Source organism: Notamacropus eugenii, chromosome 4 (genome assembly GCF_028372415.1).
Source record: "Notamacropus eugenii isolate mMacEug1 chromosome 4, mMacEug1.pri_v2, whole genome shotgun sequence".
NCBI lineage: Eukaryota > Metazoa > Chordata > Mammalia > Diprotodontia > Macropodidae > Notamacropus > Notamacropus eugenii.
In genome coordinates this window covers 10,002,798-10,019,473 of record NC_092875.1, presented here as the reverse complement: position 1 = coordinate 10,019,473, position 16,676 = coordinate 10,002,798, and the positions used below count along the sequence as shown (strand labels likewise).

The 16,676-nt window shown below is 42.9% G+C and overlaps 1 protein-coding gene across 1 annotated transcript; it reads left to right on the top strand.

Moving 5' to 3' along the window:
• Positions 1–475: 475 nt before the first annotated feature.
• Positions 476–14,162, top strand: LOC140498943 (uncharacterized). The gene is made up of 5 exons (XM_072599747.1): positions 476–571; positions 2,031–2,121; positions 3,207–3,333; positions 3,798–3,893; positions 13,036–14,162. The coding sequence occupies exons 2-5, from the start codon at positions 2,086–2,088 to the stop codon at positions 14,034–14,036; spliced, it is 1,260 nt and encodes a 419-aa protein (XP_072455848.1). The 5' UTR covers positions 476–571; positions 2,031–2,085; the 3' UTR covers positions 14,037–14,162.
• The last annotated feature ends 2,514 nt before the right edge of the window (positions 14,163–16,676 follow it).

Here is a 16,676-nt window from a genome sequence, read left to right as displayed (position 1 = left end):
ACGGCTTAAAAGTGCACCAAAACTTTTGGGACACCATGCACCTGGGACCTGGATAATGTTAGGGAAGAGAAGGCTGGGAGAGGCTGGCCTCTGATTGAGCCAGCCTTCTAGCCCCACCTCCCAAGCTGGCCAATGGGCACAAGGCGATTTGGGCCTCTTTCTGCTCAGCAGCTCAGGCTAACTCAGGAGCCATTTACCGCCTTCTGGCACCCCAAAGGGTAGAGGACACACGAGGCGGCTCAGCTCAGGCCACACCTCCCACGTGGTGCCTTTTGGGCCCCAAGTGGGGCTCTTTCGAGCGTGCGCACCAGCTGCCCGAGGCCTGGAGACTACATTTCCCAGAAGGCCTTGCCCACCCAAAAGGACAGGAGGCCGACCTTACTTGGGATACGATCCCTGGGCCCCTACGTCACCGGAAGTCAGGCACGCCCCCTGCTGCGCGCCACCTCAGCGAGGCGCGGCTGCCAAGTGGCAGAGGCCGGAGTGAAAGCGTCGGGTGCGGAGCTGTCCGGAGCCGCCAGACCCCAGTCCCAGGCCCTGCACGGCCCTGCCCCGCCCGGAGCCCGACGTGGTGAGCTTCCCCTCCGGCCGGCCCGGGAGCCCAGGGCAGGCGGGGCCCGCGGCGTGCAGCCCGACCCCCGACCCTGAGCCCCCTCCCTCCCGGAGCCCCCCGGGACCCCCTCAGTCTTCCGAACTTCCCCGGGATCCCCTTTTCAGAGGATTCTCCGAGCCCCCTCTCTCCAAGAGCCCCCTCCCTCCAGGAGCCCCCTCTCTCCAGGAGCCCCCTCCCTCCAGGAGCCCCCTTCTCTGATCCTCCCCAGACCCCCCCCAATTCCCTGGACCCTCCTCAAAGGACTCTCCAGGAGTCCCACTCTCCGATCCCCCCAGGACCCCCTCAGTCTTCCGAACTTCCCCGGGATCCCCTTTTCAGAGGATTCTCCGAGCCCCCTCTCTCCAAGAGCCCCCTCCCTCCAGGAGCCCCCTCTCTCCAGGAGCCCCCTCTCTCCAGGAGCCCCCTCCCTCCAGGAGTCCCCTTCTCTGATCCTCCCCAGACCCCCTCAATTCCCTGGACCGTCCCCAAAGGACCCTCCAGGAGTCCCACTCTCCGATCCCCTCAGGACCCCCTCAATCTTCCAAACTTCCCTGGGATCCCCTTTTCAGAGGATTCTCCGAGCCCCCTCCTTCCTGGAGCCCCCTCCCTCCAGGAACCCCCTCCTCCAAACTTCTCCCCAAGATCCCCTCAGTCTCCTGGACCTCCCCCACTTCTGCTCTTCCCCAGGACTCCTACGAGCCCATTCCTCCAGACCCCCCCCCCAGACCTCCACTCCATCCTCCTCCCCTAAACCTTCCCTCTCCCCCAGGCCTCCTGGTCCCCCCTGGAACCCCCACCGTAGTCTCCTCCCCCAGACACCCCTTTTTCTTTCTTCAACCCCTCCCATCTTGGTTCTTCTCTGGATCTCCTGAACCCCCTCCCTGCAGGACCCTGGCAGGAAGAGACCTCTCCCCGCTCTGGCTCCCAGTCCCCCTCCCCCACATCGCTCTTCCTTAAGCCCCTCCCACTGGGACCCCTTCTCCCTAGAAGAAGCCTCTGGGAGGAGCCCCACTCCTCCCCTCTAGATTGGAGGTGGGACGGGTGAGAGGGTGAGGGTGGGGCGGGTTTCTACCCTGAGCTGGATTAGGGAAGCAGAGCTAGGCTCACTCTACAGTTGTCCCTTCCTCGTCTCAACTTTCCCCATCAGGTTTTCTATATGTAACGGCCAGGCATAAGAAATTAAATGGGAATTTTTGGAGAATTTTGCAGAAGCCTTATAGGAAGCAGATGAAGTAGAAAAAGTTTAAGACACTCAGAAGTGCACAAAATAGATGTGTATAGTATTTGTATGATATCAATATACTCTGTCTTCTAATACTATAATAATTCAGACTTCTCTGGTACTAAGGGACGGTCAAAACATTTTACCTAGATTTCCCAGATTGCAGGGTTGGATGCCCCCCACCCCCCAATAACTGTATTTCCTTGACTTCTCCAGGCCTGCCTGCCTCTGCCTTCTCCCAACAGGTAGTGGGAGCTTGGTGGTCTAAGTGATGGCCTCTGACCTCCTGACAGCCAGCTTCCAGCAGGTGAGTGGGAGCGCCATCTTTGAAATGCCATCTCCATGGTCGCCCTGTGTGGTGACGCAGGACGTTTGGGCTGTTACAGGCAACCTGTACACACAGAGGGACAAGGAGTTTAGCAATCTCTAGGTCAGTTCTGGCCATCAGTACGTCCTGAAGCATTTATTAAAGAAACTTTTTTGAATAAATGGATTCCACCGTCAGCCTTCCAGTCTTCCCAGGAAGAATACTGTAGTTAAACTTCATTGTGTGTCATTGGAAGCTAATCAGTCATCTGAGCTCAGGGGTAAAAGGAGTGCTCTCCCTTTCCCTGAGTAATGGGGTAGCACCTGCCATGAGAGTTCTCTCTGGGACCCTGTAAAAAAATCTTCGGAACAGTGTAGTAATTGCTTAACTGTATCACAGAAGTGGCCAATTTGTGTCCATTATCTTGGAATTGTGGTCCTGTCACATGATAATGGGGACAGCTAGGTAGCTCAGTAAAAAGAGCACTGGGCCTGGAGTCAGGAAGCCCTGAGTTTAAATCTGGCCTCGGAGAGCTGGGTGACCCTGGACAAGTCACTTTACCCTGTTTGCCACCCTCAACTCCTCATCTGTAGAATGGGCACATACTGGAGAAGTAGATGGCAAACCTCTCTAGTATCTTTGCCGAAAAAGTCCCTTTGGTGAAGTCCAGAAAGTCCTGTAGAGTCAGACACACTCAGTGACCGAAAAGCAACAGGGAAGACCCTTGGTACGCTCCCTGTATGAATCTTCTGCCTCCCCTGTTTTATGATTCATGCCTTATGAGAAAGAAGGCAGGAATCTTACTCAGACTGAGCTAAAGAAGGGGGACAGTGTGAACAGTAGGGGTAAAGTGGAGGTGTGGGGTGGGTTGATATCATGGGGAGGGTTTATGTCCTTAAATGAAGTTCCTTTAAATATTTCTTAAATTAATCTTTTTTTGGGAAGTCCTCATGCTGACCAGCTGTGCCGGGGAAACAGAGACAAAGCTTTGGACGCTGGTTGAACCACAGCCTAGAACTCTCAGCGACCTTGTTTTTCTTCTTGGGCTCATGTTTGGGTAGCCATAAATCTGTCTGGTATTTCAGGAACTGCTGACATTCAGAGATGTGGCTGTGGGCTTCACCCAGGAGGAGTGGGGACACCTGCACCCCTATCAGAAGGCACTCTACCGGGACGTGATGCTAGAGAATTATCAGAACCTTGTCTTTCTGGGTAAGGAGGGAGTCAGTGGTTTATTTGCTCCAGCAACAGGAGGCCTGGCTTCTAGAGGTCCAGGTTCAGCATGGAGGGAGGCTACTTCTGATGGGGGAGATGGAAGACAGTGGCAGTCAGGTGGTGGCATGGCCTGGGTGGTCAGCTTGATGTCTGAGTGGGATAAGAAAGTAAAACATGCCTGTTTCCTAGGGCCAGCCATTGAATATGCCAGGCTTGGTGGGCTAATTTGCTCTCCCTGGTTAGTCATCTAGATCAGAGGAACTGATTGTTTGTCTGAGCCCCAGATCTGGTCTGTGACTATTCCTTCATCTTCTAGGACCAGATAACAGAACATCTCTGAGCAATCTTTTCTACCACCTCTGGGATTCCCAGTATGCCTGCTTTTCCCCCAAACAGTGAAGGGACTCGGTTGACTCCTGAGCTGACTCTGAACCCAGCATTTTTCCGTTTCCAATCAACAGGACTTGTCGTTTCCAAACCAGCTATGATTGACCAATTGGAACGAGGAGAAGAGCCTTGGATTCCAGAGGGAGATTTCCCCAGAGGCCCCCGTCTAGGTAAGGGAGTGAAAACAGGTGGATAAGTCACATCCAACAGGGAGAAAGGACTTTCCGAATGTCCTTCCTGCTCTCTCAGACCAGAGAGGAGCTGGGGCACACTCCTTCCTACCCGGCTGTCCTGCCATGGCGGTGTCCCTATGGAAGTCTGGCTCCCTGGGGTGTTTTTATTTACACTATTTCACAAAGGCTCCTTGTAGTCCTCATACTTATCCAGATTAAGAATGGATGGCAGCCTTCCATGACATCTTGTCAGACATTCGGTGCGGCTTCTGCATTCTTGGGGCTGCTCCCGGTGTCTGCCCTTACAAAGAGGTTGTTCTGGCTTCCCTCCAGACCCGTGCAATTACTGGTGAGAGCTTTGCTTTGCTCTGGCAAGCCAGCACACCTTACAAATAGTGCTGCCATCCCAGTTCTTTCACATGGGAATGCAGCTCTTTCAAACCAATCCCAGCCAGGAGAGATTCTAGACAGTGAAAGTGAATCAAGTGGTACCATCTTAATTTTGTAACTTATTCAGCACTTGCCGTGTGCCAGCCTCTGCGCTGAGCATGGGTCTGGCCTCATGGAAACCTCACTCTGATGGGGGAGCAGCACATTTCCCTAGGTTCATCTGAGATAGATGCAGTCATAGATGAAGGTAATCTCAGAGGGAAACATTGACTGCTGGGGACTGCAAGAGGTGGGTTGGATTTGAATGGAGTTTTTAACAAAGATGTGGAGGTGATGGGGTAGAATGTTCTAGGCATAGAAGTGGGAGATGGAGTATTTTGTTTAAGGAACTGCAAGGGCACCACTGTAGCTTCATCCTAGAGTGCTGGGGGAGAGGGAAAGGGAGGGACTTATAAAGACAGGCTCATCATTGATCCTGCACAGGAGCTTATTGAACAGAGGTAGGGGTAGGGGATGACCCAGTCACTCCTGTGCTTTAGGAAGATACCTTTGGAGTGCTGAGAGAGCTGAGGCTATTGGCTAGGTATGAAGTGATGAAGGCTTGCATGAGGCAGGTGGTTCTGTATGTAGGGGAGAGGTGCAAGGGAGGGAGCAACGACAGGCTTGGCTGCAGATTGGGCGTGTGGGAATGGCTTGGAGGGTGCAGCCCTGGGTGACGGGGAGCTGGTGACGATCTTCATAGGAATAGATTCGAGACTTCTCACCAGGCTTTAATAGCACAGAATGAGAACGAGAGTTTGTTTTGTTCTGATTTTTCTCCTCTTAGAGGAATAGTGAATTTGAGTGGATTTTTCAAGTGATTGTTAACAATTAGTGTTTCTGTCTCTGAAAATTTTCCCTTCGTTTTCTTTGACTGTTTATCCGTTGTGGAGTAGAATAATGTTCCTTATGTGTTTAACAATGCCATCTATCCCATTGTATCTGTAGCTGCCTCCAGAGGTCCTGTGACTGTGGGCTCTAATACTTAAACTCTCTAGCCTTTGGCAGCTGGTTGTGATCACCATTAGTAGAGAGAAATAAGTTTTCATGCTGATGAGGGATCACAGATCTTTGAAAAATTGCCATTATATATTGTCACTTTATAAGTTGGTAATATATTTAGTTTCATTTAAAATTTAGTGTTTTAAATATGTAATTTTAATAAAGCATTTTATTTATTTTAAATATTTAATTTTTTAAATTGCCAATATATATTTCTATATGTAAAACATTTATATCTTATGTCAAATTGTTATCTTGTGTTTTCATTTGCCTGGGTAGAATATTAGTATTGAAAAGACCTTGTTTTAGGGAGAAATTTGAGATCATTAAAAGAACTTGTTAATTTCCTAAATTCAGTCTACTGTCTTTTCCTCATTTTACGTTCTGGGCCTAACTTACTATCCATCTGTTGCATCTATTCAAGATATAAACATATTGGTGAATGATCTCTGTAGATGGTCAGTCTAGCTACGTCATAGACTGGACAATTGGTACTTCTAATTCATTGAGATTCTAGATCTTTTTTTCCCCTCAAATTAATTTTGGTATTTTGTTTAGCTTTAGAAATTATCCTTTGGTAGTTTGAGATAGCACGAAGTTTGTAAAATAGTTTTGATATTATTGTCATTTTTCTCTTATTGGTGGATTCTAACCATTAACAGTGAAGTTGAAATGGGTAGCATTTGTCCTCAGGATTGCTTTGGCTGCATCGTTGGCTCATCGTTATTATTCATTTTTATATAGTTTCTGTTTTCACTCTTTCACCTGCTCATTATGTAGCTGTAAGCCTTCTGTGTGTGTTCCCTGGATTAGTTCAGCTGCTCTGTCCTACTTCTTCTCAGTCTCCTTTCTTCTTGATTTCATGTCATGCCCCCTGACTGGGGGTGGGAGGTGGGATTCCAAGGTTCTGTCCTTGGCCTCCTCTTTCAATTCTACATTATCTCACTTGGTGGTCTCCTAAGCTTCCCTGGGCTCACTAGTTACCGTTTCTAAGCAAATGATTCTCAGATCTTTATATCCAACCTGAGTTCTAGTCCCTCATCTTCAGTTGCCCTTTGGGCATTCTCAAACTAGAGGTCCCCGTAGACATCTCACATTCAACTTGTTCAGATTCATTATCTTTCCTCCTCCTTCCTTCCTCCCTTCCAGATTTCCCTGTTATTCTCAAAGGCATTCCCTTCTGAGGGAGAGTGAGGAGTAGATGTGATTGAGACTGGGAAGGTGATGGGATTTTCCTCAGATATAGGAAAGCTTGATAGCTTGGGTGGGGGGAGGCGAATAGCTTAGTTTTAGAAATGTTGAATTTAAGATGTCTCCAAGGCATGCAATTTGAAATATCCAATAGAGAAATGGTGATATGGACCTGAAATTCAGGGCAGAGTCTGATACTGAACATGTAAATCTGGGAGTTAACTGTATGACAGTGAGAGTTAAATCCATGGGAGCTAATGAGGCTACCAAAAGATTGAGTGTGAAGGGGGAAGGGAAAAGGACCTAGGGAAAATGTGAGAGTAGAGGAAGGGGCCTTAGTCAGTTGTGTAGTGAAGGTAAAAGGAGCTCTCACTGAAGACTGGCTATGGGAGCTAATTACCATTCCCTGCAAGTATTCCCCTTTCCTGATCAGAAACTGACGCTGCCCATTCTGACCACAATCTCCTGTCTTAGACCCACTTAATCCCTGTGATCCCTCCCTCTTGCCCCTGTTCCTTGGAGCGTATGGAAGTCCATGCCTTTTCCACCTCTCATTACTTTCTCAGGCTTCACCCTAACCCTGTAGCCGTTTGTCTGATCTCTCCTGTCTTCTGCTCTTGAACCTCTTACCCGCTTAGCTCATCACTGCTCTTCTCTTGCCATACTTCAGCCCCAGCCCTGGATTACTCCACCATCCATTTCCATGAAGGTGGAAGAAATCCTATCCCCATGTTGACTGGACATATCACAAAGTCTTGTTATCTAATCTTTACTGCAGTATCCTCACTCCAGCAAGGCAGTCCTTTTATTCCCTTCTGACTAATTCCCTCTCTCACTCCCCACTGTTCCAGACTTCTTCAATGCTAAAGATTCCACTTGCTCCCATTCTCTCCTTTAGCTCCCTCAGCTGAGATTCTTGCCTCTTACTTTACTTAAAGAATATACACACACATACATACAAATGCATACATATTATGCATACTATACACACACACATACATACATACATATACACACATATGGAAGGCATTCAACATGAGTTCCCTCTTCTTCCATTCTTGGTCTCATAATCCCCTGGCATCAGTTCCCATTCTCCTCCTTTCCCCCACTCTCTGACAATAAGGGAGCCAGTAAACTCTGGTGGCTGCATGTTATCTCTGAGGTTAATTATCAGTTCCTGTATTTCACTTTTTTTAATTTAATTTTTCCTCAATTACATGTAAAAACAATTTTTAACATTAGTTTTTTAAAACTTTGAGTTCCAAATTCTCTCCTTCATTCCCTCCCCTCCTTCTTGAGAAGGCAGGCAATTTGTTATGTATTATACATGTGGGTCATACAAAATATATTTCCATATTAGCCATGTTGTGAAAGCAAACAGACAAAACAACCAGAAAAATAAGTTGAAAAAGTATGCCTTGATCTGCGTTCAAGTTCCATCAGTTTTTTCTCTGAAGCTGGATGGCATTTTTTATCCTAAGGTCTTTGGAATTCTCTTGAATCTCTGTTGAGAATGGTTGTCATTCACAGTTGATTACTGTTCAGTATTGCTGTTACTGTGTATGATGTTCTGGTTCTGCTCACTTCACTTTGCATCAGTTTATGAAAGTCTTCCCAGCTTTTCTGAAAGCATCCCCTTATCATTTCTAACAGTACAGCAGTATTCTGTCACAGTCATATACTACAACTTGTTCAGCCATTCCCCAATGGATGGGCATCTCCTCAATTTCTAATTCTTTGTTGCTACAGGAAGAGCTGTGAGAAATATTTTTGCACATATAGATCCTTTTTCTTTTTCTTTGATCTCTTTGGAATACAGGCCTACTTGTGCTCAAAGGATACGCACAGTTTTTTAGCTTTTTGGGCATAGTTCCATAGAAAGAATTAAGTCAGTTGACAACTCTATCAACCGCATTAGTCTCAATTTTTCCACATCCCCTCCAACATTTGTCATTTTCCTTTTCTTCCATATTAGCCAAGTGGACAAGTGTAAAGTGGTACCTCAGAGTTGTTTTAATTTGCATTTTGCATTTCTCTAATCAGTGGTGTAGAATATTTTTTATATGACTTTAGAAATTTTTTGATTTCTTCTGAAAATTGCCTGTTTATGTCCTTTCACTATTTGTCAATTGGGGAATGATTTGTGCTCTTATAAATTTGACTCATTCTCTATATGTATGAAAAATGAGGCTTTTATCAGCAACTGGCTATAAAAATTATTTCCCAATTCCTGCTTTCCTTCTACTCTTGGTTGCATTGGTTTTGTTGGTGCAGAAACTTTAAGGTAATCAAAATTATCCATTTTATATCTGGCAATGTTCTTTGTTTCATTTGGTCATAAATTCTTCCCTTATCCATAGATCTGACAGGACAATATTCCCTAATTTGCTTATATCACATTTTATGCCTAAATCATATACCCATTTTGACCTTATCTTGGTATCTGGTGTGAAATGTTGGTCTGTACCTAGTTTCTGCCAAACTGCTTTCTGGTTTTCTCAGTAATTTTTGTTAAATAGTAAATTCTAGTACCCAAAGCTTGGATCTTTGGATTTATCAAATGCTAGAATACTATGGTTATTTTACTGCTGTGTATTGTGTACCTAATGTCTTTCACTGATGCACCAGTCTGTTTCTTAGCCAGTACCAGATTCTTACGATGATTACTCTTTTGTAACAGAGTTTGAGATCTGGGGCTGCTCAGCCACCTTCCTTCACTTTTTTTTCATTGATTTCCTTGATCTTCTTGATGTTTAGTTCTTTTAGATGAATTTTGTTATAATTTTTTGTAGCTCTATAAAATAATTTTTAGGTAGTTTAATTGCTATGTTACTGAATATATAAATTAATTTAGGTAGAATGGTAGTTTTTATTGTATTGGCTTGGCCTCCCCATAAGCAATTAATATTTCTCCAATTGTTTAGATCTGACTTAATTTGTGTGAAAAGTGCTTTGGAGTTGTGTTCATATATTTCTTGGGTTTATCGTGGCAGGCAGACTCCCAAGTATTTTATTTTGTCTACAAATATTTTAAATGGAGTTTCTCTTTCTACCTCTTGCTACTGGAACTTGTTAGTATTGTAAAGAAGTGCTGATAATTTATGTGTTTATTCTCTACCCTGTAACTTTGCAGAAGTTGTTAATTATTTCAACTAGTTTTTTAATTGATTCTTTAGGATTCTCTAAGTATGCCATCATATCTGCAAAGAGTGATGGTTTTGTCTCTTATTGCCTCTTCTGATTGCTTCGTTTTTTCTTGTTGCTACAACTTGCATTTCTAGTATAATATTGAATAATAGTGGTGATAATGGACATCCTTGCTTCTCCCCTGATCTTATTAGGAAGTCTTCTAGTTTATCTCCATTACAGATAATGCTTGCTGATGGTTTTAGATAGACACAACTTATCATTTTAAGGAAAGGTTCATGTATTCTTACTCTTTTTAGATTTTTTAAAATAGGAATGAATGTGTTTTATCAAAAACTTTTTCTCCATCTATTGATATAATCATATGATTCCTGTTCATTTTGTTATTGGTATGGTCAATATGCTGATAGTTTCCCTAATACTGAACCAATCCTGCATTCCTGGTATAAATCACAGCTGGTAATAGTGAATGATCTTTGTAATATATGGCTGTAATTTCTTTGCCAGTATCTTATTTACAGTTTTGATCAAGATTCATTAGGTTAATTGGTTTGTAGTTTTCTCTGTTTTTGCTGTTCTTGGTTTAGGTAGCAGCATCATATTTGTGTCACAAAAAGAATTTGGTAGGACTCCTTCTTTGCCTGTTTTTCCAAATGCTTTATAGTATTGGGATCATTCTTTAAGTGTCTGGTAGAATTCCCTTGTGAATCCATTCGGTCCTGGGGAATTTTTCTTAGGAAGTTCATTGATGGCTTGTTCAATTTCTTTTTCTAAAACGGGGTTATTTGAGTATTCTATTTCCTCTTCTGGACAATTTATATTTTTTTGTAAATATCCATTTTGCTTAGATTGTCACATTTACTGGCATGTAGTGGAGCCAAAGAGCTCCCAGTAAGTGCTTCAATTCTCTCTTCATGGGTGGTGAATTCGCCTTTTTCATTTTTGATATTAGCAATTAGATTTCTTTTTTTAAATCAAGTCAACTAATGGTTTATCTATTTTCCCCCCACAAAACCAGCTCCTAGTGTTATTTATTGGTTCATTGGTTTTCTTACTTTTAGTTTTATTAATTTCTCAAACTTTGATTTTCAGGATTTTCAATTTAATGTTGAATTAAAAATTTTTTTTCTAGTTTTTTAATTACAAGTCCTATTCATTGATTTGTTTCCTTTGCTTTATTTATTAAGAGATACAAAGTTTCCCTTAAGTACTTCTTTGCTTATCCCGTACATTTTTTATGTTGTCTCATTGTCATTCTCTTTAGTGAAATTGTTTTTTCTATGATTTTTTCTTCGACCTGCTTATTCTTTAGGATTAGATTATTTAATTTCTAATTAATTTTAAATTTCTGTTTCCACGGCCCTTTATTGAATGTAATTCTCATTGCATTGTGCTCTGAAAAGGATGTGTTTAATATTTGTGCTTTTCTGCATTCATTTGTGTCATTATTGTCTTTCTAAATTGGGGATTTGTGTTAAGGCGAGGTCATCTTCACTTCTGGAAGAATTGGGGGCGTGTCACTCTTGTCCGTATTATCTGGGGTGCTTCCACTGCTTTTTCTAAGTATTGAGTGTTATATTCTTCAAAGATCTCAGGCTTAGTTCACATGAGAGATTGAAAAACTGAGTAGACCCTAATCTCTATGATCTAGGGAGTAATCTGATCATTTCCCCCCTGACTTGAGTTTTACAGCTTCCTGACCCTGGTTTGGGTCTGGGTGACCCAACTACAGGCATACCCATGCTTGTGACTCTAGCAGATAGTTGTTCCCATTTCCTGCCAACTCCGTTTAGTGACAGACCTGTAGATTATCCACAGACCTCAGGTCATGCCTTTTACTGCTCAACAGTAGGCCCTTCTCCAGGCCGTAGGCTGAGTCCAGGATTCTGCTTCCAAGTCAAACTGACTACACTGCAAGCCCATCTCTTTTTGAAGTCCCTGATTTGATTACTTGCCTGTGGTCTGAATCCATGATTTTAGGTTTGAAAAATGTCCCACTGTGACTTCTCCTTGGATATCCTAATCACTACCTGGTCTAGTTCAGGGGTGGGGAACCTATGGCCTTCTAGATCCTTGGCCTTTTGACCAAATCCAAGTTTTTCAGAACAAATACTTTTATTAAGGGGATTTGTTCTGTGAAGTTTGGATTCAGTCATAGTGCCACACTTGAGGACCTAGGTACCACATGTGGCCTTGAGGCCGCAGGTTCCTCATCTCTAATCTAGTGCTCTTCCTTTGTCATTGTTGGAGTACTTATGGTAGAGAGTTATGCTGTACTGCTTCTTTCTAATTGGTCATGTTTTCCAGTCTCCCATGAAATGCTTTCCTTCCGCACCCCTGCCTCTTAGAGGTCCTGGTTTCTTTCAGCACTCAGCTCAAATCCCTGCTTCTACAAAATTCCTTTCCCATTCATCTTGCCTTCCTGCCCTGCCCTGCTCCCCCCATCTGCTCAGTGCCTTCCATTCTGAGGTTCTGAGATTATGGTCCGTCTATATATTTTGTATGTATTTGTCTTTGTATGTAGTTATTTCTCGATTGTCTCTTTCGTTAGAATGTTTCCTTTTTTTCATAAGTTTTGTTGCTACTGCTGCTTTTTTTGGAGTCATCTATTAGATAATACGTTTTGTGCTATCTTCCTTCTTTTTGAGTCTTTTTTAGATATGCTTCTTTTTTACACTAAACTCTTGGGCTTTTTTTGTCCGTTCTGCCTCTCTTTTCTTTTATTGTTTAATCTGTTTAAGTTTATGATTGTTTGGTTTGTGTTTCCTTCCATTTATACCTTTTATATTGATTTTTATCCTCTGCCTCTTAAGACAGAACTGTTCCCTTCACTTTTTTAGGCTCTGATGTCTTGATGGATAGCTGGGTGGGACTGAATTAAATGACAGAGTTAACATTCTATATTTCTATGTGGTTGCCTGTCTGATTTGGAAAATTCTAATAGAATTTTTATGTTTTGCATTGACACCTGAATATGACTTTCCCCTAACTTCTAACCTTTGGTTAATAATCCCCTTGATATCCACAGAGAATAAGTGTGCTCCTTCACATAGGGAAGCTTCGTGGTATCATGAAAAACATTTGAATTGAACTCAAATGACCTTTGAGTCCCAACTTGCGGTGTGACACGGTTCATGAATTGCTCTGATCCTTCACTTCCTCATTTGGAAAATGTAATAATTGACCTCATACTGATATACCTCACAGTGTTTTGAGGATCATGTGAAGACTGACTATACAAGTACAATATGCTGTCATATGTTCTATATTTTAATGTTTGACAGTATTTTATATTGATAAAGGAGATAGAACACATTTAAGTGTGATATGAGATGAAATGGGATATTTACATATTTTTAATCTCTTTCAGGTTGGGAGAGTTGGCCTGAAATCAAACAGTCAGTTCCAAAGCTAGGCATTTCTGTAGAAGAATACCAGGAAAGACTCTCAAGTTATGGTCCCCAGGCCTCCTATCTGGAAGAAACCTTAGAAGGTGGGGCCAGGTTAGAGAGGCCACAGAATAATGAGGAAAAACCTTTTGAATGTAATGATTGTGGGAAGACCTTTCGCCTGAGCACAGCTCTTGCTATGCATCAGAGAGTTCATACTGGAGAGAAACCTTATGAATGTAATGAGTGTGGGAAGGCCTTCAGGCAGAGGGCACATCTTACTCAACATCAGAAAATTCATTCTGGAGAGAAACCTCATGAATGTCAAGAATGTGGGAAGGCCTTTCGCCTAAGTGCAGCTCTTGCTATGCATCAGAGAGTTCATACTGGAGAGAAACCTTATGAATGTACAGAATGTGGGAAGGCCTTCAGACAGAGGGCACATCTTACTCAGCATCAGAAAATTCATACAGGAGAGAAACCTCATCAGTGTAAAGAATGTGGGAAGGCCTTTCGCCTGAGCACAGCTCTTACTATGCATCAGAGAGTTCATACAGGAGAGAAACCTTATCAATGTAAGGAATGTGGGAAGGCCTTTCCCTTCAGCACAGCTCTTATTATGCACCAGAGAGTTCATACTGGAGAAAAACCATATCATTGTAATGAATGTGGGAAGGATTTCCGCATGAGTACAGCTCTTACTATGCATTTGAGAATTCATACTGGAGAGAAGCCATATGAATGTGATGAGTGTGGGAAAGCCTTTTCCAGGAGCACAGACCTTACTCACCATCGGAGAGTTCATACAGGAGAGAAGCCTTACCAATGTGATGAATGTGGCAAGTCCTTCAGGTGGTGGACACATCTTACCCGACATCAGAGACTTCATACTGGAGAAAAGCCTTATCAGTGTGAAGAATGCGGGAAGGCTTTCAGCCGCAGAACACACCTTACTCGGCATCAGAAAGTTCATAGTGGGTAGAAGTCCTAGGAATATGAGGCTTTGTGCCAGAGTACACCCCTGACTAAACATTAGAGTTTATTCTGGGGAGAAATTTTATATAATGGATGTGGGAAGCCATTAACAGGACCACATACCTTACTCAGTGGAGACAAATGAATTTATCATATATGAGAAGATCTGGTAGAGCGCAGCTCTCAGTCAATATTAGAGAGTTCATACTAGAGAGATGTCTTACTGATGTAATAAATTTGGGAAGGCCTTCCACCAGACCTCATCTCCTACTCTACATTAAAGATCATATTGGATAGAAATCTTATCAGTACAAAGAATCTGCAAAGGCTTTCTCTCAGAGCTTAACTCTGACTATGCATCAGAGCTCATATTCACAAAATAACCTTCTGAATGTGGGAATGCCTTCTGTCCAAATAAGACATTTATTTGACCTCAGATGATTCATATTAGATAGAGATCTTATGCAGAAAGGTCCTGCCAGAACACTGCTCTGAATTTAATATTCATTTAATAACAGAAGTAGTGATGAAAAAACCTGAGTGGCTTCCCAAAGAAGAGGTCATTATTGTTTAATTAATATTAATATTTTTTGGACAGGTTTACTACAAAGTCATCCTTTCAAATGATGCAGGATACAATTTATTGAGATTTTAATTGTGTTTGACAGAGTTTCTCATGTTCTTGATTAATTGCGTTTGACAGAGTTTCTCATGTTCTTGAACAAAAAATGGAGAGCTCTGAACTAGACGATGGTGCTGTTAGATGGTTTCAGGACTAGTTGGCTGATCAGACCCCAAATATAGTCATTGTCAGGTCAGTAGCAACCTAGAGGGAACTCTAGTGATGCACCCCAGGGATTTATCCTTGGCTTTGTGCTGTCTAACCATTTCGTTACTGACTTGGCTGGTAGCATGAGATGGCATGTTTATTATATCCGTGGGTCATAGAGAACTAGGAGGGATAGTTAATACAGTATGTGGCAGGATCAAATCTAAAAAGTTCTTCACGGGCTAGAATGAAAAATGAAATACTTTACCTTGAGGAATCACCATTTGCCCCACAGGAACTAGGATACTGTAGCTACTTAATTTACTAGGAGTCCCATTTACTCTGGACTTAAATATTCCATCTATATAGCATTCAGTCTTGGGAGAGCTTACCCTCTGGGAGGAGTCCATTCTCCCTTTTCTCATGCTCTTAAGTCCCAACCCTGGCACCCCAGGGACAAATTACTTAACAGATTTATGCTAACGTTTAGGTCTTCCAAGAATAAAGAGGTAATAGTCCCAATTTACTTTGCCCTTGAACTTTGAAATGTTGTGTTCAGTTCTGGATACCACAGTTGAAGAAGGACATTTATAAAGTAGTGTCTGGAAGAGGCTAATCACGTTGGTGAAAGTCTTTTCATGTCATGGGAGGATCAGTTGAAGGAATTGGCTGTGTTTAGCTTGAGAAGACTGAGGGGACAGACATAGCTTTCTTAAAGTATGTAAAAGGCTCATGTGTGCTGGAGGGCCCCAGAGGCCAGAATGTAGGCGCTGTGAGCGCAAGTTGCACAGAAGTCAATTTAAGCGTAATGTCAGGAAGACTTTCCTGACAAGTAGAGGTCTCAGAATGGTGCACCTTGAGAGGTGGCATTTCTCTCCTTCTTGGAGGGTGAATGGCTGGTGGAGGATGGACAGACAGATACCTGTTAGGTTGTTGAAGTGGGAATTCCTTCCACGCCTGCTGAGATGTCTTCCAACATTCAAAAAATTCTGTGAAACAATCTGAGCAATGAATGAAGTCTCAGAGCCCAGCTTTTACTCTACATTAGAGAATTTGTTCTGAAGAGAAATCAGTGTCATGAATGTGGGAAGACCTGAATGGGGACAAAGCATTCAACATCTGAGAGATACCTTGTGAATGAACTATGGGTGGGAAGGTTTTCGCTAAAGTAGTAAAACTTAGTAAATATCAGAAAATGTATACTAGAGAGAAATGTCAGGAATTTAGGAATGCTTTTCAATGGAATACTCAGGTTGTTGTCCTAGAATTCATTCCAGAGACAAACTCATGAATGTAATCAGGGTGCGAATATCTTCTGCCAGAAGACATGGTTTTCTCCACATTAGACAATGCTGGACAAACCTTGTGAATGCAGTCTTAGAAAGATTGTGAACATCAGAAGAAGTTTGCTGTAGTAAGCATTTAACTAAAACATTTAGATTTCAAACTAAAATGAAACCTTAAAAATAAATCCCTGGTTTCCCATAGGAGTTGTTCCAGACCTTTCCCTTTTCAAGTTCCTAAGAATTTCCCTCAACTACATCCCATGTTTATATTAGAGGACTCAGTAGCAGTCTCCTAGGTGCTCATTCCCTCAGTTTCGCTCTTCTAAACTACTCAGAATCATCCATCACTTGCTCTCTTCCGTTTTAGTCACAGGGAGAGGTTATGTGATTCTAGATTTGGTGCTATAAAGAACCTCAGAAGATCCTTTAGCACAACCCCCTCAATTTTGCAAATGAAACTGGTTCAGAGAAGTGAAAGTCACTTGCCCTTTGTCACACAGTAAGTGGCTGAGATGCTTCAGCCCCACATCCTCTGACGACAGCCTTTGCATGGCAACACTATGTAATCCTGGCTAAGGTGAAAGTCTCTGCT